The sequence below is a fragment of the Phyllostomus discolor genome, chromosome 4 (genome assembly GCF_004126475.2).
Source record: "Phyllostomus discolor isolate MPI-MPIP mPhyDis1 chromosome 4, mPhyDis1.pri.v3, whole genome shotgun sequence".
Lineage (NCBI taxonomy): Eukaryota > Metazoa > Chordata > Mammalia > Chiroptera > Phyllostomidae > Phyllostomus > Phyllostomus discolor.
Window position 1 is genome coordinate 125432762 of NC_040906.2, and position 26726 is coordinate 125459487.

At 34.9% G+C, this 26726-nt stretch overlaps 1 protein-coding gene across 10 annotated transcripts in view; it reads left to right on the forward strand.

The window, feature by feature from the left end:
- LOC114494998 (muscular LMNA interacting protein) overlaps window positions 1-26726 on the forward strand; it is a 235055-nt gene that overhangs the window by 139713 nt on the left and 68616 nt on the right. For 9 of the 10 annotated variants that reach the window (XM_036024247.1, XM_036024249.1, XM_036024253.1 and 6 more), the window contains 5 exons: window positions 2919-2984; window positions 3068-3151; window positions 3258-3317; window positions 14589-14633; window positions 23963-24007. In XM_036024247.1, coding sequence (XP_035880140.1) covers window positions 2919-2984; window positions 3068-3151; window positions 3258-3317; window positions 14589-14633; window positions 23963-24007 — 300 coding nt within the window. The remainder of the gene's footprint in view (window positions 1-2918; window positions 2985-3067; window positions 3152-3257; window positions 3318-14588; window positions 14634-23962; window positions 24008-26726) is intronic. The other variant, XM_036024250.1, reaches the window with a different exon arrangement.

The following is a 26726-nucleotide window of genomic DNA, read 5'->3' on the forward strand; positions in this document are numbered from 1 at the left end:
TCAGAATAAAAATTGTTTGCAATTCCATCAAAGATGTTCCCTTTGCTGGGGGCACACATGTCACAGTTGTTGGCATGTATTCCCATGAGGACTTGGATTTATGATGCTTGCTCATAATTCATAGCTATTACTAATAATTTAGTATTGAGCTAAAAATGATTTTGTTTTAAAAGTCAGACTTACTATGTCTTTTTTCAAAAATGGGGCCCCACAGTTGGCTGTCCAAAATATAACTACTTTTAATAAGAATATTTCTGATAACTTACATTAGTTAAGAATCTTTGAAAAGAGAATTCCAGCGTGTCCCAATTATGCCTCACTTGGCTGTCATCCAGTTGGGTAGAAAAACATGTTTTTAATAAAAATCTTTTATTGGAGAATGTTCTGAGAAAACTTCACTCAAAGCGAATAAATATAAAGAAATATCAATACAATCCTGCTGGCTAAGTTGTGACAAAACAATCTGTGGTCATATTTCCTGTTAATGGAGATTGAATATATTTTATTTTAATACATTTTTGTACTACCAGGAAATAAACTACTTTTTATGGCTGTTAAAGGAGTGGATCAAGATGATATGTTTGATAACTTCTGATCAATCAAAAAATCAATTCTGGTACATTTTGAGGCTATTTAAATTCAAAATCACCCCCTTCCAAATTTTAATGCAGTCTTAGTGTTGTCCCCATTTCAAAGTTTCAGCACATTAATGACCTAAACCCATTATCTACCCCAGTTTTCCAATTGTCCTGAGTAGATAGTTTTCTTTTCATTATTTGAGCAAATTTCAATGTTTTAAATAGCCGAGTAAAAGTTGTGTTTGCCTATAAGTTCCAACAGAATAACAAGGATTTTAGCCTTATCTGGTTTGAGAGAAATAATATTCTCTCATTACATTAGCACTGATCACATGCTCAGATCTTTGATGGTAAACAAATTTAATGAAATATAGGAAAAGAAATTATTTTTTAGTTAAAATATTTAAAGAATTTAAATCACTTCCCTATAGCATTTTACTGAGAAGTATTAAAATCACATTTTCTATTATTTATATATTCATTTAACTCCATTTATTTGTCAATTTACCTTTTCAATCTATCCCTAAAGATCTTTACTGAGCACATATCACGTGCTCTTTCCTGAGGCTACAAAAATAAATATTATATTTTTTCAATTGTAATAGGACAAGTGGTCCAGTATTGTGGAGATACAGTAAAAAAGTAATTATGATGCTATCTGCTTAAGTTATGTGCAAAGCGATAGGGTGTCCCAACTTGACAAACATCTCATATAATTTGAGTAAAAAAGAAAATGGCTAAGAATTAAGTAAGACATTTTCGAAGAATAAAATCTGCTGTTTGTCTCATTAGATAGCAAGGCTTTCTTTGAATTTATGTTCTAAAAGTATGCTGTTGATGCATAGAATAAAGCAGAATATAGAATAGCTTACATCTATGCAAATGACAAATGAAACAATGTCAATGAAGAAGAGGGGAATAAACATATAAAAGATGCCCAACATCACAAATTATCAAGGAAATAAAATCTAAAACCAGAGAGTTACTGCATGTACATCAGGATGTTAACAATTTGTTTAAGTGTGAAAACAAGAACTGTCACTTATCACTATGATGAGCATAAAATTATTCAACTCTTTTAAAGAACACTTTGAAAATATCTGATAAAAGTTACTCTCCATGATTAGGCTATTATATAAGTACTGTAATCTTAAAATTACAAATATTTGTCTAAAGAAATATGTACATAGATGATAGTTATTACAGTTTATAACAGTGAAAACTGGGGACACTGTAAATATCCAGCAAAAGAAGAAATTATCCATTTTTGTGTGGAATATGCATATAATGGAATCCTATATGTATGTTAAAGACTGAACGAATAACTACATGGAAGAAGTAATAAGGTAGGAAGAAATTTTCAGTGGCAATGGATATATTTATAGCCTAGATTGTGGAGATGGCTTTATGGATGTATACTTATTTCCAAATTCATCAGTTACATACATTAAATACAGGTTTTTGTATGTCAGTCAAAATTCATCAAAGTGGCTGAAAAAAAGCAACAAAAAACAAAGCAAGCTCTGCAAGTGTGTGTTATACTAACACAGTGCCAAAAAAACTATATAGTGTGTTGTCTAACAATGTATGCATATATTAATATGATAAAACAAAGACATATATATGATGATAACCACAAAATGAGTGGGAATGGCTACTTCTCTCATGAAGAGGGAGAAAAAGCAAGTAGTGTGGAGTGCATCCTGGCTTCTGTTATTTTGTAATATTTTACCTCATATCCCAAATGGAGTGAACACAGTGAACATGAGTGTTATCTTATTCTCTCCGTTTTCATATTTGTGATCTATCACAATAAATAAAAAGTATGTTTTATTTGGAAAATAGTTAGATGCCACTTGAGACCAAGTCTTATGAGTAAGGTAGCTACTGTATGTAAATAATTAAAAATGAGGCACGATTTTTTATTCCATATGCATATTTCCTATAAACTGGTCCTGAAGCATTTCCTCAAGAATGGATTTTGAAAATTTTGAGAAATGTCTACATCATTTTTATCTCTGTGTGTAGCTTCTCCAGATGACTTCTTGGAAGGGAACAAGGCTCATCCAGATGTATAAAATGTCCAAGTTCTAATTTGCATATTTAAAAACTCAGCCTCTTTTCTTTATTCCAGCATCTTATAATAGAGATATTGATTCCACAAGAGAAACTAGACCAATGTGGAAAATGTCTCCATGACAGAGAAGAGCTCATCAAATTATTCAAAGATTTCTTTTCTTGGAAATATTGAGATATAGAAGGATTTCTTTGAAGACACTTTTTAATGACATTTATATTTGACTAAAAGCCTCATGTAAGAACTATTTCATTTACCACTAGGCACTAGATGAACCAGCCAAGACTGAAAGTATCTCCAAGGACAACACATTAGACCTACCTCTGGAGGTAATGACTTTGTATTACCCCTGCGTTTGAAGTGCAATCCCGAAACTCTCTGCTAACTCAGTGCCTGGTTTCAATTCTTCCAGTTTTGTTCCCCTGCACAGCTCAGGCAGCAAACTGAAGAGCTCTGTGCTACCATTGATAAGGTCTTACAGGATTCCTTGTCTATGGTAATGCCTTAGACTAGAATGTGCAATTCAAACATTTGCTTTGCTTCTGTTTGTTTGCCTCCGTTTGAGTATGATGTATCACAGGCTTGTCCTTCTTATTTTCCAGCATTCTTCTGATTCTCCTTCAAGTTCCTTACAGACATTGTTGGGTTCTAACACTATCAAAGTATGTATTCATTTAATATAATTTACTGAATCATAAGAGTTTCTATATCAGTGATTTTTTAAGCTGCAGGTCAAAGTTCAGTAGGGAATTGGGAAATTAATTTAATAGCAACTAGCTTTCTTTGTTGTTGTTAGCAAACTGTATTTTAAAAATAGAACAGTAGGAATGTAAAATATCAGACTCTTTATCCAGGTTGTATAGGTAGTATTGAAATTTATTTCAATTTGTTTACATATACATATATAGGTACATTTGTACAGGGTTGTAAAGTAAAATCTGTTTCTAACCATTGGCCAAGTTCAAAACACTTTGAAAACCAACATAATGGGCTACATTATATGTTGACATTTTTAGAAGCTATGTGTACAATTTGTTACCTAATCTCCTCTCAAACCATGTCTCCAGAACTTAGGTAATTCACAGCCACTTAGAGTTATAGAAGCAGAAAATGAAGTAGACTAAAGTAGCATTAGCCTAAGAGCTTTAACACAAGTATTATTTCTAGAATATTATTTTCTTTGGTTGATGGAATCTATTTCACTGACTCAGAGGGACGGAAGTTTGGATATTTTAGATTGTTAGGGTACTACTGAACAATTAATTTTATATTTACATAATGAAATATTTCCTTCTTTTAATGTAGCTATTTTCATTTGTTGGAATAAAATACATTTTTCCAATTTTTTTGAGTGCTTAATACAGACCTACTCATCCAAATTTCAAAATGGGTTGTGTTTTTTTTCTTTATTGATAATGGCTAGTTTTTTGTCAGCCTTATATTCTCTCTTAGAATTGGTATACTTTGTGTATGTTCCTTTTAAAAATTGGATACTGTGTGTGTAAACTAAGTTTTAAATGTAAAGATTGCTTATAATTAGAAGAGTAATCCTAACTATTGATTGGGACATTATGGACAGATATTCATTAATAACAACATAGAAACCCAGTAACCATTAATTGTCAGTACTAAAATATTGTTTTATCAGAGAGGACCTACAAATGAATAATTGTAGTTTCTGTGTTTATTATCTGTTTAGTTGTATATACTTTGTCTTTTAATCTAAAAATACAAAACTTTGTTTAAATACTATATAAATTTTAAAATATTTTTATTTTATTTTTGAATATATTAATATATCCTACATTATATTAACTGTAATATGAATAGAACTTAAAAAGTATAATGTGAATAACCATCTTTATTATTGATTTATTTTAAATATTTAGTGCTTATAGTATTTAAAAATATTAAGTCACTGTCACTAAGGCAATTATTTCATTCAATGAATATTTATTAAGTGCCTACTATGGGCCTGGCCCTCTGAGGCATCAGGGAGATAATGGTAAACAGGACAGAGTTACTTGGGGTGGGGGGGGGTGTACTTTGGATGTGGTAATCAGAAAGTAGAATTCAAGCTGAGATCAAAGATAGAAAGAAGCCAACCCCAGAAAGATTAGGAAGAACAGCTTTTGGGTAGAGAAGTAGGAGTAGGCAGATTTCCTCAGCAAAGCGCTTAGTGTGTATGAAGATGAAGACAAGTGTGGTTGAAACATAGTGAGCCAGGGGTGAACCGTGTAAAAAGAGGTTGAGAAAGTGGACCAGAGAGACAGTGACGATACTTCTAGGCCATGACATTAAGTTTAGATTCCAAGAAAAATGAGAAGACATAAAAATATGGGGGAAATTATATGGTACCGATGGAAAAGATCACAACAGCTGCTGCAAGGAGGCTACTGAGGCCAGAGAAGCAGTTGATGAAGTTGGCCTGTGTGGGGTGGGTTCATAGCTAGAGAGCAGTGTGCGGGCATGAGAGATATTTTTCAGACTTGCTGCAGGTTTGGATGTGAGTGGGAAGGAGAGAAGAATCACAGGTGAGCTCCGGGTCTCTTCCTTGAGCATAGATGACTGTGAAGGGGGCAGAGTGTGGGAGAGGAAAGGGCTCATGTTTGGTTTGGATAGGATGACTCTACAGTGTGCCTCACAGAGGACTTAAACATAGGTGTGTGAAGGTAGTAGATCTTTGGGGATGGCCAACACATGAATGTTGCAAGTGCCCAGCACAGAGCTCCAGGGAACAAAATATCTCAAGTCCAATAAAGGAGGTGGAGCAGAAGCCTGCAAAGGAGAAGAAAAATCCATTACAAAAGACCAGAGCAGTATGGTGTTATGGAAGCTACAAGAAAAGAGTATTGAAGAGGATATAATTGTGGGGATTGCTGCCAAGAGGAAGAGAAAGATAGGGCTAGAGAAGTATTCATTAGATTTGACATATATTTTGAAACTATATTGCTGTTTCTTATGTGTTGGTGTTCATTCTCAACTTTTTATTTTTAATAAACTTTACTAGCATTTATAATACTTTTGAGCCTAAGATTGTATTTTTAGTGTAGTATGAAAATAGTGACCTTATATAGGTAATATATATGTAATTTTTAATTCATGTTTTGTTAATGTTTCATCAGTTTGTTGTTACCTTTAAAAATCAATTTCTATTTATTTTTTCTTTATGTACTGTCTTGTTTTTTTCTTTAGAACAACATTTCTGGATATCACTTTTATTTTCAATCTGAGATTTTCTTTATCTGAGACCTTAAGTCTTTTATAATTATTGTAATTCTTATTACATTAATACTAATTTCAGTGATCTTATTTTATATTTTCTAACTTAAAATGTTTTCTTTATCTTTTCTGCTTTCTTCTGGATATTTTGATACTAGTTTGAAACTTTTGAAAATTTTAATTTATATTTTTGTTAGTTTTTATAGTTCCATATAATTTATTAAAGACAATAATTATGTTTATTTTCCTATCATTTTTAAAGCTTACAAATATTTTCCCCCAAATTAGGTAAATACTATATAGCTCTTTCACTTTTACATATTTTAATCAAGTTACACATTTAGACAGGTATAGTTTGTTAGTATTTTTGACTTTTATATCTGAATTATTATGATTATATTTTTATGTAACTCTATTTAGATACTTATTCTTTACTTAGATCTTATTTCTCACAAATTCATGTCTTTCTCTTTTATCTTGTTGGAATCTTGCTGAAAATTTTATTCAACATCTCATTGTGTTGGTTCAATGGCCTCTCTCCCTAAAAATGTATTTTTTTGCCCTTTCATTTAAATTATAGTTTTGCTGGACATAAAAGTATAGATCTTCTCTCTTCTGTCTACCCCAGGTTCTTAGCCCTCAACTACTTTCTTGTGAGGTATTTTGTCAGCATGATATTTACTCTTCTACAGAGTAATCATTTACAGAGTAGTACTGTAATCTTCCAGTATTTTATCTTGATCTCTAATGTGACTATTTTTCCTATAATGTGTCTAGGAGTACATTTTTTTTTGGTCTTATGTAACTGGACTGATGATCTCTTTGACCTTTCACTTGGAGTGTTTAATTTTTTTCTTCCCCTTAAATTCAGGATAACTTTTGGTCATTTTGTTCACGTTTCTTTCCTGCCGGGACATTTATAATACTGATGTTGACACTTTTGCTTCTGTATTATATATCTGTTAAGCTTTATTAATATATTTTCTACCTATTGCTTTCTGATTCTTCCAAGAGGATTCCTTGATTTTATATTCCAGAATAAGAATTTGTTCAGTGTCTATTTTGTTCTCTAATGCCTATGTAAATTTCTCTTTTCTAGCTTATATAGTTCTTTTATTTCAAGCCAGGTTTACTGAGGAATAATTTACTTACTGTAAAATTTACCCTTTTAGTGTATAGATTCTGACAAAGCATGCAGTTATGTAACCACTCTCACATCCAAAATACAAAACACTTCCATTGAAGAGAAAAGTTCCCTCCTACTCCTGTGTGGTATATCTGTCTCTCCAACTCAAGTGCTAGGCAACTGCTGATGTTTTCTCTATCTCTATACTTTTGCCTTTTCAAATGCCATATTAACAGAATTATACAGTATGCAGGCTCTTGAGTCTGGCATTTTATATTTAGTAGAAGGCAATTGAGTTGATTAAGTCATATTTTTGTATGTATCAATAGTTTATTTCTTTTTATTGCTAAGTAGCATTCCATTGTACATTTGTACTGTACATTTACTATTCACCAGTTGATGGGCAATTGGGTTATTTCTAATTTGAGTATATTACTAATAGAGCTACTAAGCACATTTGTAAACCAGCCTTTGCATGTTCATATGCTTTTGTTTCTTTGGGGTAAAGCCTTATAAGGCAAATGGCTGGACCATTGTTTTTCTTTTACAGTACTTCCATTTTTAGATGTCCTATTAGGTTTCCATGGAAACTCAAATTTATTTGGGCATATCAGCCATTTTGGCTGTATGTATGCCTGATGCTTGTGGTGGAAGATACTAAAGCCTAGTTCCTAGGGTTCCCGAATTATGGAGTGTGTGTGTGTGTGTGTGTGTGTGTGAGTGTGAGTAGAAGGTGCATGTGTCTCAAAATATAGAAGCTGCATAATATCAATGATTTATCACTTGCAACTTCCTCCCAGCCTCAGTGACACTGTCCTTCACCTTTGCTTTCCTGCAACTCTGCTTATGGTATTCTATACTCCTTTTTTACTATAGCTGTCTCAGTTGTCATTCCCAAGAAAGAAATCAGGAAAGGGACTCATTAGAAGCTGGCTAGTTGTCCAAACCTATGGTTAACTCTTCACACCTCTTCTGTCAAGCTGCAGCTGTAGGATCACCTTGATGCCATAGATTCTTCTTTTTACCATTGCTAAATTTTACTTCCTTGCACTAGCCCTTTGTGTTCCTTATCTCTGGTGATGAAGGTGTTATGAATGGGAAAGCACAAATACTGGTCAAGATGGTGGCATAGGTAAACATGACTCACCTTCTTGCATAATCACAGCAAAATTATAACTAAAATACAGAACACCCATCACTCATAATCATCAGAAGTCAAGTTGAATGGAGGTCTGACAACTATAAAATTAAAGAAATCACATCCATCCAGACTGGTAGGGTAGAGATGTGTAATGGGCTGTTTCCACATCCACATGGGGTGGATAAAAATTAGGGAGGGATATCTTGGAATCGAGGAGTCCCAACTCCACACCAGGCCCCCCAGTCAAAAGTTCCAGTGCTAGCAAGATAAGTCCCTATAACCTCTGGCCACAAAAATCAGTGGGGGTTAAGTAGGAGGAAGAAATTTCTGGAGTCCTAAGCAGTTCCTGTTAAAGAATCCCCACATTGGCTTACTCAGACTCACTCCCTCTGAGCTCCAACACTGGAGTAGCAGCTTGAAAGGCACCAGTGGAATACAGAGAAGAAGTGAAGTGTCTGGCATCAAGGAGACAGTTGGGAGACAGATTTAACCCACACAGAAAGGTAGGCAGAGGCCAATATCCTTTTTCTGAGCCCTCCCTCCCACAGAGCCACAGAACCTGCTGGTTGCTGTCATATCTGACACTTCATCAACCTGGCTAACACTGTTTGCCCTGCCCAGGAAATCCCCTGAGACTCTGTCCCATCTAACTTATGGGCCCACCAAAGTGTTAACAGTGATTTTTCCATATGAATGGATGCTCTTGGCACATGCTTCACAACTTCCTAATTCCTCTCAAACAAGCAACCACCAACCTAAGTGAGCCCCCATCCCCCAAACCTTTTGCTAAGTGGCCCAGTTATGGTACTAGTAGCACCCAGCCTAGATTCACAGCTTGGTTTCACCTGGAAATTTCCAAGCCCAATACAAGTAGCAGCCATCTCAGATGCTTTATAGTTCATGCAGAATGGTCCTTGGCAGAACATAGCTGGGGGCTAACCTTGGCCTGCACCACCAAAGAAACATTAGAGCCTGTGCACCCAGTACAGCTACAGACCATGTTGAAGCACTACCACCCTGCCCCAGCATAGCTGATCCTTCATGGAGGGTAGACGTTGGTGGTTAGTTGTCACAGCCAGTCCTTGGAGCTGACTGGCCTGGGTAAATCCCTCCTATTGACCTGCTAACAGCAATCAGGACTCAACTACAAGAGAAGGGTATACTCAGTCTACACGAAGGGTGTACCTCGAGTACCCAGCTTGGGTGATAGGGGAGGCTGTGTCACTGGACCCTACAGGATACCAACTACATTAGGCCACACTACCAAGACAGAATGTAATTGCAGTTCTACCTAATACATAGAAACAAACACAGGGAAGCTGCCAAAATGAGGAGACAAAGAAACATGGCCCAAATGAAAGAATGTATCAAAACTCCAGGGAAAGAACTTAACAAAATGGAGGTAAGAAATCTATTAGATGCAGAGTTTAAAACACTAGTTATAAGGATGCTCAAGGAACTCAGTGAGGACCTCAGCAGCATAAAAAAGATTTAGTCAGAAATGAATGATATACTTACTGAAATAAAAACCCAATTTATGGTAGATTGGGTGAAACTGAGAAATCAATAATTTGCAACTTAAGGAAGCAAAAAACAACCAATCAGAACAGCAAGAACAAAAATCTAAAAAATGAGGACATTGTCAGCATCCTCTGCACCAACTTTAAGCATTGTGACATTTGCTTCATAGGGGTGCCAGAAAGAGAAGAGAAAGAAGAAGTTGGAAATCTATTTGAACAAATAATGAAAGAAAACATCGCTAATTTGGTGGAGGAAATAGTCATGCAAGTTCAGGAAGCATAGTGAGTCCCAAACAAGATTGATGCAAAGAAGCCCACTCCAAGACACATCATAATTAAAATGTCAAAGTTTAAAGATGAAGAGAGAATCTTAAAAGCAGCAAGAGAAAAACAGTTACCAACAGTGGGGTTCCCACAAGACTGTCAGCTGATTTCTCAAAATCAATTTTGCAGGCTAGAAAGGATTGCCAAAAAATATTCAAAGTCATGAAAAGCAGGGCCCTATAGCCAAGATTGCTCTACCCAGCAAAGATATCATTTAGAATCAAAGGACAGATAAAGAGCTTCCCAGACAAGAAGAAACTAAAGGAGTTCATCATCACCAATCCATTATTATGTGAAATGTTAAAGGGACTTATTTAAAAAAAAGAAGATTAAAACTACGAACAAGAAAAATGACAATAAATATATATTTATCAACAATTGAATCTGTAAAACAAACTCAGCAAACAAAACAAACAGAGACAGAATCATGGATACAGAGAGCATTTTGTTGGTTGTCAGATGGGAGGGGATTATGAGGGAATGGATGAAGAGGTGAGGGGATTAAGACATACAAATAGTTACAGAATAGCCATGGGGATGTGAAGTACAGTATAGGAAGTGGAGTAGCTATAGAACTTGTACGTATGACCCACAGACATGAACAAGGGTGGGTGGATTGCCTGAGGGAGTGGTGGGTGCTGGGTGAAGAGTGACAAAGGGGGAAAAGTGGGGACAAATGTAATAGCATAATCAATAAAATTTAATTAAAAATAAAATATAAAGTAAAATAAAATTTTAATAAAAGAATAAGCACAGAGAAACTGCATAAAACAACAAAAGTAGTGACTTTGGAATGTGGAGTTGTGAAAGGGAGAAAAAAGTTGGGTCAGTAGTGGTCAAGGAAGAATTTTTTGTCTGCTTTTTAAAGCTGAAAATGACAAGAGCAAGGAGGTATTGTTTGTATGAAAGAAAGGAAGATCCTAAAAAAGTGAAAGGATCTTCACTTTGAAAGGGCACAGAAACTAGAGCCTAATTCAAATTAGTATCCTGTGATAAGAAACTGGAAATGTCATTAAACATTGTAATAGGACAGAAAATAGAGGAACTGTTAGGTACAGATGCTAGGATGTTAGTGGGCTGATGGTGGGAAATTGAAGAATTTTATAACTAGTATTTTTAGTTATATTATAGTACCTTCTAGTGAAAAAAACTAAATTCTTAACTGAAATTAAAGAGGGACAGTATAGTGGGGAAGAATTTGAAAAAATGCTGAGTAAGTTTTATGTATTCTACTTTCATTTCTTCTTGCATTTTCCCTCCCAAGTCCCTTCCATTCAGGCCTTAACCCTGCTCTGCTGCCCAGATCATTTTCCAAAGTTTGTGGAAGTCCTTCCCATTGCTGCAAACCTGTTTTGTAACTGATCTGAGCTGATCGGTCCATCCTCTTTGCTATATATTCCTCCAGTACTTTCCAGAACACCATGCTATCTCAGTGTTTCTCCTACCTCACTTGCCATTTTCATTTCTTAGTCTCCTTTGCTGTTTCATCCTCTCCTTCCCAAAATATTGAATTTGGAGTGCTCTAGGCTCAGTGCATGGACTTCTCGTTTCTCTCTCTATTCATTCCTTTGGTATTCTCACATTGTTTCCAATTTATATTTCTGGTCAAGTATTCTCTCCCAAGTTCCAGTCCCCTATTCTTCATTTTAACTTAGATTTCTAATAAATATTTTAGAAATGAAATCTAGATTTTCTCCTACAAAACCTGTTCCACATACTGCCTTCCCTTCTCCAGTGACAGGGCCACAAGTTTTCATTTATGCAAGGCCAGAAACATTGGTGCCAAGTTTTATTCTCCTTTTTCTCTTCTGCATTTTTTATATTAGAAATTTCATTGCTGTGTATTCAACATACATGTAGAATATGATTATTTAGTATACTATGTACTACTGAGCCATCTTCAGGTTTTGCTGGATAGTACAATAGCTCCTATACCCTTGCCTTACAATAATTTATTCTGAACATATCATGCAGAGGGATTCTTTTAAAGAATAAGTCAGAATCTGATCCTTCTCTGCTTCAATCCAGCAGTGCCTACATATTTCCCTCAGAATGTAAGTGAGGGTCCTTAAAAGACCTGGGAGGGCCTTGGAGACCTGGCCACCTGACGCCGCACCATCTGCCCCGCAGCAACCCCCTTCACCAAACAGTCTGCTGTGGTTCTGCTTACCTCCTTGCTGAGGCTTGAATGTGCCATTATTCTGCCTCAACATCTTTGTTCTTTCTCAATCAACTCTACCACTTTTTATCTTCTCTAGTTCCCTGTAAGAAATTGCAAGTTTAATTTTTACCTCAAACAATATGGTTATGTATGGTGGTTTTCAGTCTGGTTCTAAGATAACAAATTTCTGGATTCTTTGTGCATCTTTTTTTTTTTTTAGTATATTATTGCTGCTAATTCTCACTCACATTTTCTTACCCCTGTTTTTCTGGATCTGATTGTGTATTGGATATTCTATTTGAAAATTTATTTATAGAAATCATGTGAGGCTTCAGATGATATTATCATACTATAGAGAGTCTTGCTTTTGCTTCTGTCAAATACCAGGAGCCCTAGCAAAAGAGGATTACTTTAATTTAATCTAAGGTTTTGAGATTTTTTTTTTCTAAACAATAATATTTAGATGATTTGAGGCCAGGCTGAATTCCATATGAGATCTTCTGAATCGCCCTCACTCTTGGAGCTCAATCTGTTCTTATCTCTGGAGACTCCAACTTTTATCTCTTTACACCTCTGGGAATGTCCAACATTTGGATCAGCTTCTCAGCTACTCAACATTTGCAAATACCCACAAGGCAAAAGCAGATCTCAAATGCCGGACTCCTCTCTTCAGATTCCCATTCTCTCCTGATCTTGTTTCCCAATTCTTCACTCTTATTAGCTTATCAATGTTTTTAATATAATATTTTCCAATATTTTGCTCAATTTTGTTATTATCTACTATGGCAGGACTGCTTTGAGTTCCTTAGCCACTGTTCTCAAGGGTGGAAATTCATACCAGAACTTTGCACATGCTCCATCTTGTTGGAATGCTTTTTATGTAGAGACCCACCCAGCCAACTTTCTCACCTCCTTCAAGTCTTTGCTCTAGTGCCACCTTCTGTAGATTGACAATTCTATTTAAAATTGTAAGCACTCAGCACTCTTGACTTTTACCCTCAGAGCAATTGGCTTTCTTAACATCTGGGCAGCTATATATGTATACAGTGTCTGGCACAAATAACACCACTTTTTATTATGAAATCTTTTATCAAAAATTATAGACATGTAATTCTGTAACATAACAATCCCACACTCAAGTACACCATATGACATTTTAGGTAAAATGTTCAAATTAAACCTATAAATTATTACACCCACATTATTCCCTTGCCAACCACACTCAAGCAGGCCTTACTTCTGCCAGACTCTGTATTTTTGTGTGTGTGTGTGGGGGGGAGGGGGGCAGAAACAAAGGTTTACTTTGGAAGAATGTGATACCCTAGCCTTCAAATTATTTTTTTCTCTTTTTTTGTAATTGATTTTGCCACCTTCTAACATATGATTGAATTCACTGATTTATTATCATATTGTTTATTTTAGCTCCTGCTAAAATGTAAGCTCCCAGGGGCAGGGCATCTTTGTCTCCCTTGTTTGCTGATAAGTCTGAAGTGTGCAGAACAGTTCCTGGCGTACAGTATATACACAATAATATTTGTTGTATAGATGAATGAATTAAATAGCCACTTCATTTCAGAAAGTGGGAAGGTGAGGCTCTAAGAGAAAAATTGGGGACTTACCAGGGATTATTGGATGCCCAATTGAAGTTTGTTATCATTAATTTATAGTGAAATCAATTAGCTTGATTGAGAGAGTTTGCCCAGTAATATTTTGCTTCTTAGGTATAAGTTCAGAGAAAATGGATAAGGTCCATCCAGGTTGTGTGTGTGATTTGGTGGGGTGCACTCACAAGGAGAAAATTAGGCAAGAGAAATTAAGGTATAAAATGACTGAGAATATGCAATATACATAAACTAAGAGGTAATAAAGCTCAAGTGGAGCTAATAAGGGTCAATGATTTTGAAGTCTCAATGAGGCTGATCCTGAAGAAATGTTGCATTAGGGATATCTGAGAAAATAAGATGGTGTCTAGGAGGGGTAGTTCTGAGAGTAGAATGTTATAAATTGAAATTTCAGAGGTTTCCCATTAAAGTATAGGAATGGTTCTGGAAATGAATAATTGAAATGGAGTGGATGAGAATACCTTTGGAGCTGAACAGCTTAAAGATTTGAGAGTACAGAGACTTCTATATAAATTTTGAAGTAGCCAAAAATTATGTAAGGAACTATTACGATTCATGAATAAACATCATTCATAAATAAGGGAAATTTACCAGAAAGCTGATACCTAACAGTAATGAAAAGTAATAAAATGATATAGTTTAATAAAATGTAGTGTAATAAAATGATTTTTAAAGGAACCAGGGGACTTTTTGTAGAAAAAAGGGAGTAATGGTTAGAATGCTCAGTAAGAAAAAAATAGGTAAACATCCCCAAATTTAAATCTTTTAGTATTTTATTGATTACTTCAGTATTATAATTATTTTTATTTCCATGCAGAAGCCTACAACTCTTCCAAGAGCAGCTGGCCGAGAAACCAAATATGTAAGTCCCTTCATAATTATTGATATTGCTGTTTTTAATGGGTGCATGTGCGTGCTTTGAAGGCAACTCAATTATAGTCACTTAAATTGAATTCGTTGAGTTTTTTCATCAGTAGAAAGGGTTAAGATGGTATGATCGACCTAGATTTGGAAAATCAGATTATGTCTGATAAGTCTATTGAGATAAATTTCTTCTTAAGTGAGGTCTGATTTGATTAATATAGCTAAGTAAAGCAGAACTTCAACACCTGTTTTCTGTCTTTCTAATTATCAAAGCTTAGATGACATTCTCATTTCTTAATGGTTTATTGTGGTTATTATACAATAGTCAACTTATATACTTGAAACAATGATCTGTCCATTTCTAATAGGATTTTTAGTTTAGTTGATTTTTGACTAAGTTGTTACTTTCTTGCATTTAAATTATTAACAAATAAGCCAATTTTCACTTATGAGCAAAAATAGATTAATAATGAATGTGTAAATACAGAGCCATACACGTGATTCAATTAATTATTTAGAGCTAGTTCTGAATATCCTTGACACACGCACACAGGCTTCACCCTAATAATGCATTGTGGCCACTGTCTGCTTCTGTTCAAGCATACCAGGAGGGACACAAAAATCCTGGAATTTATTTATTAAAAATTGTGTATTTATTCTTATATGTTTAAACTTCAGTCACCTTCAAAGTACTCTCCATTTGATGCAATACACCTATTGAAACATTTTTTCCACTGCTCAAAGCGGTTTCTCAAGTCATCAGTTTTGATGCCTTCTGGTGCTTCTACTGTGTTTTGTTTCACCTCTTCCATATCTGCAAAAACATTTCCCTTTGAGAACTTTTTCCATTGGGGAAACAAAAAAAAAAGTCACTTGGAGTGAGATCAGGTGAATTGAGAAGGTGGGGCATGGGGGTCATGCCGTTTTTGGTCAAAGACTGCCAAGCATTCAGCGTGAAGTGGGCAGGTGTGCTCATCAATCTCCCATCATGAAGTGGGCAAACATGTTGAGTCTTCAAAAAACATTCACTGAAGTCAAACGCAGCCTCTCAAAACACCACCAGCTGGTACACTGGTATAGGTGGGTTCCTAGAACACTCATCTGGTGGGGGAAGCCTGTATTACAAGAGACCCACCCTCCAGAAGATAATTCTATTTTGGGGGGATCTCCCCTCATATTATAGTAGAAACAGGATTGTTTTCTAACAAGTTCTTAGTTTAATACAAAACATTAAACTATTTATTTTATTATAATTATATTTTCTAATATGTATTTTCATCATTATCATCACCATAAGTAAATAGTTATTCAGTTTATATACTGTAACCTATATTTTTTCAATGATAAATTTCTATCTTCATTTGAATCTCTGTAAGGTGAATAATAAGTTGGGTGAAATTACTGAGTTTTATCACATTCAGGAAGAGATGTTTAGATGACATGGATAGGAACACCACTTAGAGCATTTCTAGAAGTTTGCACTGTTGATGTTTTGTCATTATTAGAAACCATTTGGAATAATATTTAAAAGACTGTAGGCATCTAGTAGGCTATACTCAAGTTTACATCATAGTATCGCTGCTTGGTAACTGTCTAACCCCAGAAAATCACTTAATGTTATGCCTTAGTTTTTTCATATATAATATAGGGATAGTAATAACCTTGGTTGCTGTAAGGCTTAGGTTGGTTAATACATGAAAAGCCCTGAATGTAATTCTGAAACACAGGAATCACTTAATAAATAACAGTTCTTCTTTTTCTTCTTTTTTCCTTCTTGCTTTCCCTTCATCCCTGCCCCCTCCCTTCTTTTCCTGCCCCCTCCCTTGGAAAGACATACTGAGTTCCTTCTTTCTTCAGTTGGGTACAAGAAAAAAATATCCTAAAGATGTTTCTACACTTTGTGTGACTAATACGTTCTATAAGATCAAGACCCAGGAAAAAGTAGCTAGAATTTTTTGCTCTCTCAACTTTCTTGTTTACTCCTACTTTTTATCAGAGTACCTCTTATTTAGACTGACTTACAATAAGATACAGAGGGCTGATGTCTCCTTCCAGCCCTTCCTGGTGGTGGTTAATTTGATAGGGATTGGAATAAGTCTGGAGGGGCTGTGTCAATCTCTGTGGTTGGTGGTTATTTGAAATTGTCCTTCAATCACTTACCAGACTTAAAGTCAGATAACATTTGCTCAAACTTCGTGAGGGCATTTGAATCGCTTGAAGTTTACACTGAATCATCAAACAAATTTACTATAAACTAGAAAAAATACAAACTCTGATTCAGATAAGGTTCTTGACTTTGATTAAGTTTGTTTTTTTCAGTGAGAACCTTTGCTTTGCATTTCCTCTTGCAATCTGACATTTGCATTGTTTTTTGTGATACCTCAAATACTTTCTTATAGAAATTGGAGAAGAGCTGGCCAGAAATCTGGTCAATGTTAAAACAAATTTATAAAGTTGCTAGTTTTCAGTGTATTGGAGTGTCCTTTGGATTTTCAAATTTCCTGGGATAACTATAAATGGTTTAATTAAATAATGAGAAGTTGTATGACCAACTCCTAATTATGGGGCCTTTGGCGAAAGGCTGACTTTTCTCCATTAAAAAAAGACAAGAAAGCCACTGCAAGACATAGTTTCCTTTTCTTATTCTTTATTGTACATACATATTTTACATGTCCCGTAGTGTTTTATAGGATGACCCAGAAGCAGTAAAAGTACCACCAAGTCAGAATAATTAAAGTTAAGGTTATTTTCAATTCATGGTGTACTTGAGTTGCAGGTTATTTTGAAGTACAGTTGACCCTAAACAATGCAGTTTGAACTGCGCAGGTCTACTTGTATTTCAATAAATGATATTTTTCTTTTCCTTATGATTTTCTTATAACATTTTCTTTTCTCTAGTTTATTTTATTGTAAAAATACAGTATGTAGTACATACAATATACCAAATGATGTTAATTGGCTCTTTTAAAATTTTCTTTTATTTTAAAATTATTTTTAATTGCCTCTTTAACTTACCTGTAAGGCTTCACGTCAACAGTTGATTGTTAGTAATTAAGTTTGAGAAGAATCAAAAGTTATATGTGGATTTTTTACTGTGTAGGGGGTCAGCACCCCTAATTCTTGCATTGTTCAAAGGCCAACTGTGATTTAATTTAGGTTCTCTTAAGAGTAATAAAATTTAAACTAGGTTAATGACATGTTCAGTGATTTCCACCAGTGGTTACTTGTAGAACCAATTATATGGATTTGTCAGCAATATTTCACTGATTGTTTTTAACAGATGCCAAATTCAACAACAATGATAATAACTATCGTTTTAAGTTCTAACATTTCAATTGAGGTTTAGCCCTCTCATTTAACCTCACACTAATCCCATGAAAGGGATATTGTGATTACAATGTCTCCATTTTACAGAGGAAATAACCAAGTGTCAGAAGTCACAGTAGGTAAAACCAGCCAAGGTCTTCCACATGTTGAAGCCATTGACATTAATATTTGTGTAAATCTACAGAAGCTTGGAATAGTTTGTCTTCCTCAAATAGTTTACCCATAAGTATTTATTCTTTGTGTCTAACTTATTTATGTACAATTACCTTCAGTCCAACTTTGAATAAGTAAGTTTATATTTGGTAATATAGGATGATAATGTTTTACTATATTGCTAGAGTTTTTAATCACTTGCTTATATGTAAATTAACTCATAATTTATCAGATAATTTATGGGTAATTATTTCTGATGATACTTATTTTTTAAAGAGTTTCTTTCCCTCTGTGTAAAGGAATAAGCTTTGTATTTAAATTTCTATTTCATTCTGTTTTAACTGTATTTTCTTTAGAGGGGAATATAATTTTTTTCTTTGCATTACACTTATCTTTGTAACTATGTATTATTTTTTATTAATACATACTACCCTTAACTACTACCCTTTTAAATTCACTTCATTTATAAAATTCAAAATGATAGTAGACTCTTAAATAAAAAGAAATCTCAAAAAATAGGGCAAGTATTTGGAGTTATTATTAATTTGTCAAAAAACCCTTGGTTGGAATCACATTCTGTTGATAAAAACTTATATTATAAACTGTGTACATTTCACAGGTTACTTTTAAATTCCAGAGAGATAACAGAGACAGACTTATTAAATATTATATAGAGTACAGGCAACATCTCATTTTAATGAGCTTGAGGGACAGAAAATATCATTACAATTGCGTACATGCTGCTTTCAAAATGTCACAATATATTAAAAATTGTGAAACTTTATTAAAAAAATTCTCCACTATATATAAATATAAAGGTCAGTGTCTCCAATTTAGCCAGCTCACAAACCCCTTGTTGCTATGCTTGCAAATGGTGCTAGGCTGGAGTGTTTCAGGGTTGATGAGCAATAATGTAGTCAGACATCTCAAGCTAAGAGGTGACTTAAATCCAGACTTGGGTTCAAATATGCTTCTGTAGGATGTAACCAGGGCTTTGATGAGTTACAGGAATAGTAGCGAAAAATTTAAGCAAGAAATTTTGCTTACTTATCACTCTATTTATCAGGCAGTTTTATTTCTTTTTTTCACTGTTTAGAAATATTTCTAAGGTATCCTCACAGGCAAGGGGTTGAAGAGGGAATGAAAGATCATTATCTAGGTACTGCTAGCTGAGGAGGAAGAGAAAGGATTTAATGAGAAACCGTTTGCGCCCAGTATCCATCTCATCATTTCAGACTTCATCAAGTGTAGATAATGGTGCCATAAACCAGGTTATAGAATATAGATTATGGGATTTTGTGTCATAGAAGGGCATTCTTACACTCATCTCCAATGTTCTTCACAATCAGTATTAACATGAATAGACACAAATGACCAGCAGCTTAGGGCTGTGTTCTTGAAATCTAATTTCAATTTCATTTTTATGTATTTCATGTTGCTTCTCTACCTTAGTTTAATTGACTGATAGGCAGTTGTTCATATAAATAGTAGCCTCCTCCCTGAACTCACTGCTCCAGTCTCAACTCACCAAACAATATTTCCCCACTTTTTGAAAATCAGTTGCTCAATTTTGATAATGTAACTATAGTTACAACATTTAATAAGCATCATTAACCTGTATTTGGCAAGGAGAGGGGGGCTTCTCAAAAGATTTTATGTGGTCGAGTTCATTGAAAGAATATGGTATATATTCGTGATAATACACATAAGCCAATATTTTTCTTCTTTGTCAAAGGATCTGCAGTATAGCTTTATAGGTTTTACTCCATCCTGAATTTCATATTTATTAATTCTGTCCTTTCTCTGGGAATAATTTCTTATAATAGTGATATGAAGTCCATTATATTAGCTAAAAGAAAATGTACTGGGGATATCTAAAGCATCTTATTGTTATGTCATGATCCCCAGTGAAGAAATTTTAGGGACTTTTTAGGGAAATTTTAGAGACTGGGTACATTTTAGGGACTTTTTAGGGAAATTTTAGAGACTGGGTACATTGGGTTTTTCCTAATTTAACTAACATGTTTGCTTGAGAGTTTTATTTTTTCCTTATAATAGTTAGATATCACTTAGCTCAGTGTACTGATAAATGTTAGCAATATAGTTAAATTGTGCAAATATTTTATTGTTAGCATATAACCTCTACTTTCCTATAATTATTGAGATAAAAATTTATATTTTGTTTTAGCCAAGATGCATTTAATTCAGCATATTTTATAGTAGGCATTTGTTTAACTAAGGAAATTCATAGAGATTCTCTTATTATTATGATAATGTAAAATGAACTAAAGGGAAAAATGATTTTAAAAGAAATCACTATTTCTCATATTACATTATGAAGTTACAAACAAAACTTTAAGTGAACAGAAAAAAATACTATTGTCAGAAAAAATAGGGTTCTTCCATCATATTGTAGGAAATGCACTTCAGGGGTATGTGCCAAGGAGGATTTGAGGCAAAGTGGCAAGATGTACTGGAGTGTAAACAAAGGACACCATTGTGTACCCCAGGTATACCATGCACAGTTTCTCATCCATGACTAGGTGGTTCAGCTCCATGTCACTGAGGAAGAAGCCCTGCCTCTGGGACTACAGGCTGGCACTTGTCCCCACCAAGTGCAGGGGGAGGTCCAGGACCCAGGGCTGCTGTGCCGTTAGCTCAGCATCCAAGGCTCCAGTCATCCAGCACAGTCTCTGTTCCCAGCGGGCTGGCCATTCGAGCTGTGCTTTGGCCTGGGGCTCCTGCAGAGAGAAAGCATGCAGGTGGTTGGTACCCAGAGCAGAGCAGGCTTTCTTTAAACTATCCAACCTCTTTCCCGAATCTTCCCAGGGCTATGCTGATACCTCCCCCTATTCAATCTCTTTCCTGGATCTTCCTGGGGGTTGTGCCCTTAACTTATTGAATCTTTTCCCTAGGTTTTTCTCCTCCCCTTTATGGTCACCATTTTTGTTCTTACTGTGCACACCTCATAGTAAAAGGACCCCCCCCCACCCCCCAAGTCATCTTGGCTTCTACTACACATGCCTCAGCACAACAGTTCCTGCTCACTGTTTATCCCTCCCTGGTTAATCTGGGGAATGCGCTGGCTTTTCCCTGGGGCGATTAGAAAGCCATCTTTCCTGCCTACTTGGCAATTAGTATCTGTTTGGTGGAGGATGTGGCTGTTCCCAGGAGTGTCTGTGAAGCTGCCCCTTCCTAGTTAAACTGGCTTAATTACATGTCTGGCTCCCCTCTTTCATCTAACTTTTAGTATCTAACTAGCTGCCTACTGTAATGACAATGTGATGTACATTCTGAAGGGCAGTTTCCCACCGCACAGAATAGCTGTAAACCTCGGTGCACACTACCCTGGTCAGCAGTTAGAGATGGGAGCACTTGGCCAAGACGTTGGCTGCCACGGAGCATCCAGAAATGGCAGCAAGTAGTGCCTCTCCTACAAAATGGCCTGACTGCAAAAGCAGAAAACAAACAACATGGGACACACTGTGAGAAGGATTGCACGTGCCTCTTCATTGTGTTTGATGACTGACAAGCCTCTATGCTTGGCAATACCATTCGAACTACTAAGTTTTCAGTGTTCGATGCATTTCATCTGTCAGAGAGTAAGAGCCATATTGACACATCTATAATAAACTCTGAAAATGTTTGCTGTTTCAACAAGAATAGAAATATTTAGGAACACAACTGTGTTACATTTTAGCTAAGTATATTTATAATTGTGCATCTTTATGTCGACTATTCTTCACAAAAGTTGAAGGTTTAGCTGATATGTGAACTCAGCCCCCTATTTAAATACAACAATGCTTGATAAAATATATGGTAACTATTAAAATAAGCCTTTGTAACCCAACTAAAAAAAAGAGAAACCTCTGAGTGCCAGAAATGGTGTAGGAGCTTCAAGTGAGAATGTTAAAAAGAAGCTAAAGCTCCAGTGGAACATAGGTACTTCAGAACCTATGTACTAGGAGCCAGGTGCTTAGATTTGAACTTTCACTACTTAGTAGGTCTAAGACCTGTAAAGAAATTCTTTGTGTACATCCAAGAGCCTAGAAGGTTACAGTGGACATAAAACATGAGACAAACAAACAAAAAAGTTTAAATCCATCCATTATCTTTACCCTACACTCTTGGATGGTAAAATAGACATACAACCTGGAGAACTTAAAGATGTGGTGATACATCATGCTGGAGGTTTAGAAGTATCAGGGTGATAAAGTGGAAGCAGGTCCAGAGCTAGTCAAACTCCAAGGTCCCAACAAGGGTGAATTGGAAATGTATCGTAGAGATTGGTTTCCAACCCAGGGCTTGCTTCTCAGATACCTACAGAAATTGTCACCAGTTACCCTGACTGAAGATGAGCTAAAAAAGAAAGCCGTAAAATGACTAAAGATTATTATGGGGGAGAGACATGAGAGAGAGTCTGCAGATAAAAGATATAGGAGATTTAGCAAAGAGGGACTATAGAAAAATCTGGAAAAAATTTATAAATATGTTAAAAATATTAAAATAGTTAATAGGAGTTATAGTTACCATAAAAAGAGATTTGTAAAAAGAACCAAATAGGACTTCTATAAATCAGAAATAAATTCATTGTTTATAAAATTTGTCATATAAAACATACTAATATACAGTTGAAGAAAAATTAATTAACTGTTGGGCTTATATGTGGAGACCATCTAGAATGCAGCATAATGAAATAAAAAATGTGAATGGGATTTTATAGAAATGGAGGATGGATTGAGAAGATCCAAAATATATTTAATAGAAGCTCCATAAAATGAGATTAGATATAATGGGGAAAAGGCAACATTTGAAGAGATATATTCATGGAGGATTTTCTGGAATTGAAGACAGATATGAATACTGAGAATGAAGGAATACACCAAGTCCCACAGAAGGATGCATAAAAAGAAACCCACTCTCAGAGACATCATAGTGAAATTACAGAATGTCAGGGATACAAAGTCTTAAACTCTAACCAAATGTGTAGACAGCAGAGCTGCCCAGTCATGATGTTTAGCCACCTGGCCAGTGGGAATGGAAGCCCAAGCTGGCGCAATGGGACCATCGAGATGCTGCAGGACAGCAACTGTTGCCCCAGAATTCTATGTCCGGTTAAACTCCCATTCAAGAATGAAAAGAAAAATATTTTCAGATAAAGTCCAAGACAGTAAGGTCTGAAAAAAATTACTGTAGCATTTACTTCAGTAAGAACAACAAAATCCAAACTAAAGGGCTGGAGTGGGAGTAGGGGGGAGAAAACTGTACTTGAACAATGATTGAAATTAAAAAAAAAAAATCCAAACTAAAGGAGTAAAACACAGAAACAAAGGATGAAGAAATAACATTGGCCTCGCCTTTAATTTAAAACAACTTGTAAAAAACCAAATCATTTTATTGCACAAATCATGAAAACTTTGGGTTTTTATGTATAAAGATACTTAAAGAAAAATCTGTTTTTGTTTTAATTTGCAATAAATGTAAATATCCAGCAATGCTCATATGCATAAGTAAAATGTGATACAGAGAATTAACTATTATGTGACCTTGAAGAATTTTTGATGTTTTGTGATAGTGCTTATGCTAAGATGTTCAGGGAAATCAACATATAAAACATCCTATTTACTATTATGTGAGCTGAATAAAAACACATAGAAAAAATACTGTAAGGCAATGTACCAAAAATACTAAAGGTCATTTTTGGTGACATAATAATTTTTCCTTTAATTTTATACTTTTTCAAAACCTTACAATGAACAGATTACTTTAATGATAAAAGAACTTCAATATACTGAGTAACATAGATATATTATTTTACTAAATAAACACCATGTTTGTATTTTGCAGGCAAACCTCGCCTCACCATCCTCCACAGTATCTGAGAGTCAGCTGGTATGTATCCTCTGACTAAGTCATAGACCTACTTTAGAAATTTCTGATCCCTCAAGATAACTTTACTTGAGCAAAAGTGAACTGGGAATAAATTTATTATGTATAAGTTAATTTGCTTACTTTTCTAATAAATGTTTACTGATGCTTTACTAAAGTTCAATGGCAGTTGTTTTGCAGGCTACAAACATACATAAACCTACCCTTATTTGCCAGTAACTTGCATTCCTAGTAGTGATGTTAGAATAGACTTGGTGGGGTCAGCAGCCAGAAATTGGATTTTAGAGAAGGCGAGAGCTCACTTCCTGATGGAAGAGATCAGAAGAGCGTTCAAGGAAAAGGTTATATTAGATAATGCAGGGTAGGATCTGGACTTGAGGAAATGGGAAACAAGGTATTTCAGACAGAAAGATTATTAACATGAATATGGTCTAGACTAGTGATGAGCAATAGAAATATAGTGAGAACCATAAATGCAAGCCACATATGTCATTTAAAATTTGTTAGTAGCCACATTAAAAAAATAAAAACAGATCAGATTCAATACTAAACTATTTGTTCAATTATATTATATATTATGTATTATATATAATATTCTATAACAATGTTATATATTCAATAATATGTATCGATAATGATAATATATATATTATTTCAACATATAATCATTATAAAACTGAGATATTTCACATTACTCTTTGGACACTGTGAAACTCATTACATATTTTACATCTGTAGCTCATCTCAAATGCAGACTAGCCACATTTCAAGTGCCCCTCACAAGGACTAGTGACCAGTGTGCTGGACAGCACAGATCGAGACTCTAGAATCTGTTATTTATAGATAAAATTTTGATTAAATAGGAGGATTACTTTTTCCTAACAAATTGAATCCATGAAGTAAGTTACCTCACTATTACTAGTTGAAGAATCCCTTTGTAGCTTTAATTTGTATTGTTTATAAACTGAAAATTCCTGAGAAATAGACATGTTCAGTGAAATTAATGGAAGTTTTTAGTAAAGCAGTTTGAGACATTAAGAAAACAAAATCACTGCTTAATATTGACTTTTTTCCCCCATTCAAAATAGTTATTTCAGTGTCCCACCTCCATGACCAACAAGTCATCTTGTCATTATCATGCCACCAGGACAAAAACATTTTTATTTTGTGTGCAAAACCATAAAAGGGTAGTTTGACTCTTAAAATAACCTGATTCAATCAAACTGCTTGGGTATGTTGGTGTTCACACACATAGGGCACATGTATGGAGCATGTTTGCGTGTGTGTGTAATTTTAATGGCAGTTGGTTTTGAATGTGGCAGTCAGTATAAGATTGTTGAGAGAGTGCTGGCATGGGGGCCACAAGATCCACCTGTACTTCCTGCTCTGACACTGACTACTGCACTGACAGTAGATAAGTCATGAATCTGAGACTGGGCCTCCAGCTCCTCGCTGAACAATGAGAGCATTCTCTTACACAGGAGCTTCCTGAGCCTTTCAAGTGCTGTGAGTCTATCATTACTAACACAGTGAAGTGAAGGAGTTGCCATGGAAACCAGCACTGCAATAACATAATAAAGCTGAACAGTTTCCCACTTTAGATATGAAAATATTACTATAACTATTTTAATATTTCAAATAATGATATACTTTTCTTGAGAATAATGTTGAAAATCAAGAATATTTTTAGTATTCCTCAAAGGAGGCAGGATTGAGGGTGGGAGGTGGGGATGGGTGGGGTGGGGGAAAGTGGTGGTGGGAAAATGGAGACAACTGCACTTGAACAACAATAAAAAATGCAAAACAAAATTCCTCATGTATAAGTATACTCAATAGTATAATAAATAGATTTTAGATATTAAATGATGACATATGTATTTGGTTATATACAAGTATTTATTTTTTGCATATAAATTATCAGACTGACATATATATATGAGAGTTCTTGGCTTAATATTTTAGGAAATTATTTCAAAGAAGCAAATATACATAATGACTTCATGAAATGGGACATAGTAAAAGTAACTCATTACAAATATAATATATAAGCCTTTTCCTGCATTAAAAAATAATTCTATAAATTCTATGTTTGTGTTCTCTAGGGAGGAAAGTACAAAGCATTGCTTTGACTGACTTTGATGATAATTTCTTTGCATTTACTTTAGACCTTTTCTCTAAAAAGTTCAAGAAAATTTTTAACCAAGTTTTAAATTAAATTTTAATATCCAAATGCCCTTGAGATATAGGTGGGTTTGTGAAGGGATTATAAAGTAAGCTTATCATATAAAAAAGGAACATTTCCTGTGTTGATATTATTATTTAATTCAATCCCATTGACTTCATTTTGTGACATTAACCCTGTACTTACATTACCTGGGAATAAAATAGATTATAAATTGTTGCCTGCAGCAATGTTATATGGCATTTACTTTTTAAGGATTTATAATATTTTTACTTTTAAGTAATACCATTTATAAATTAAATTATACTTTTTTTACTTTTATGAATGAATTTTCAATATTTGCCTGACTCGGACTCTGGCCCACAGTGTCCGTGGCATTATGGATGAAATATGAGACAAATTCACATGGACTATTGAGTCCTGTGGAGGAAAAAGGATGGTGCAGATTCTCTCTCAAGAGAAGAAAAAGCCTTGGAGTGCCTTGGTCACTCCCTCAAGAGGAGAGTGCCCTGACCCTTGCCTTGACAAGCTTTTATTGGA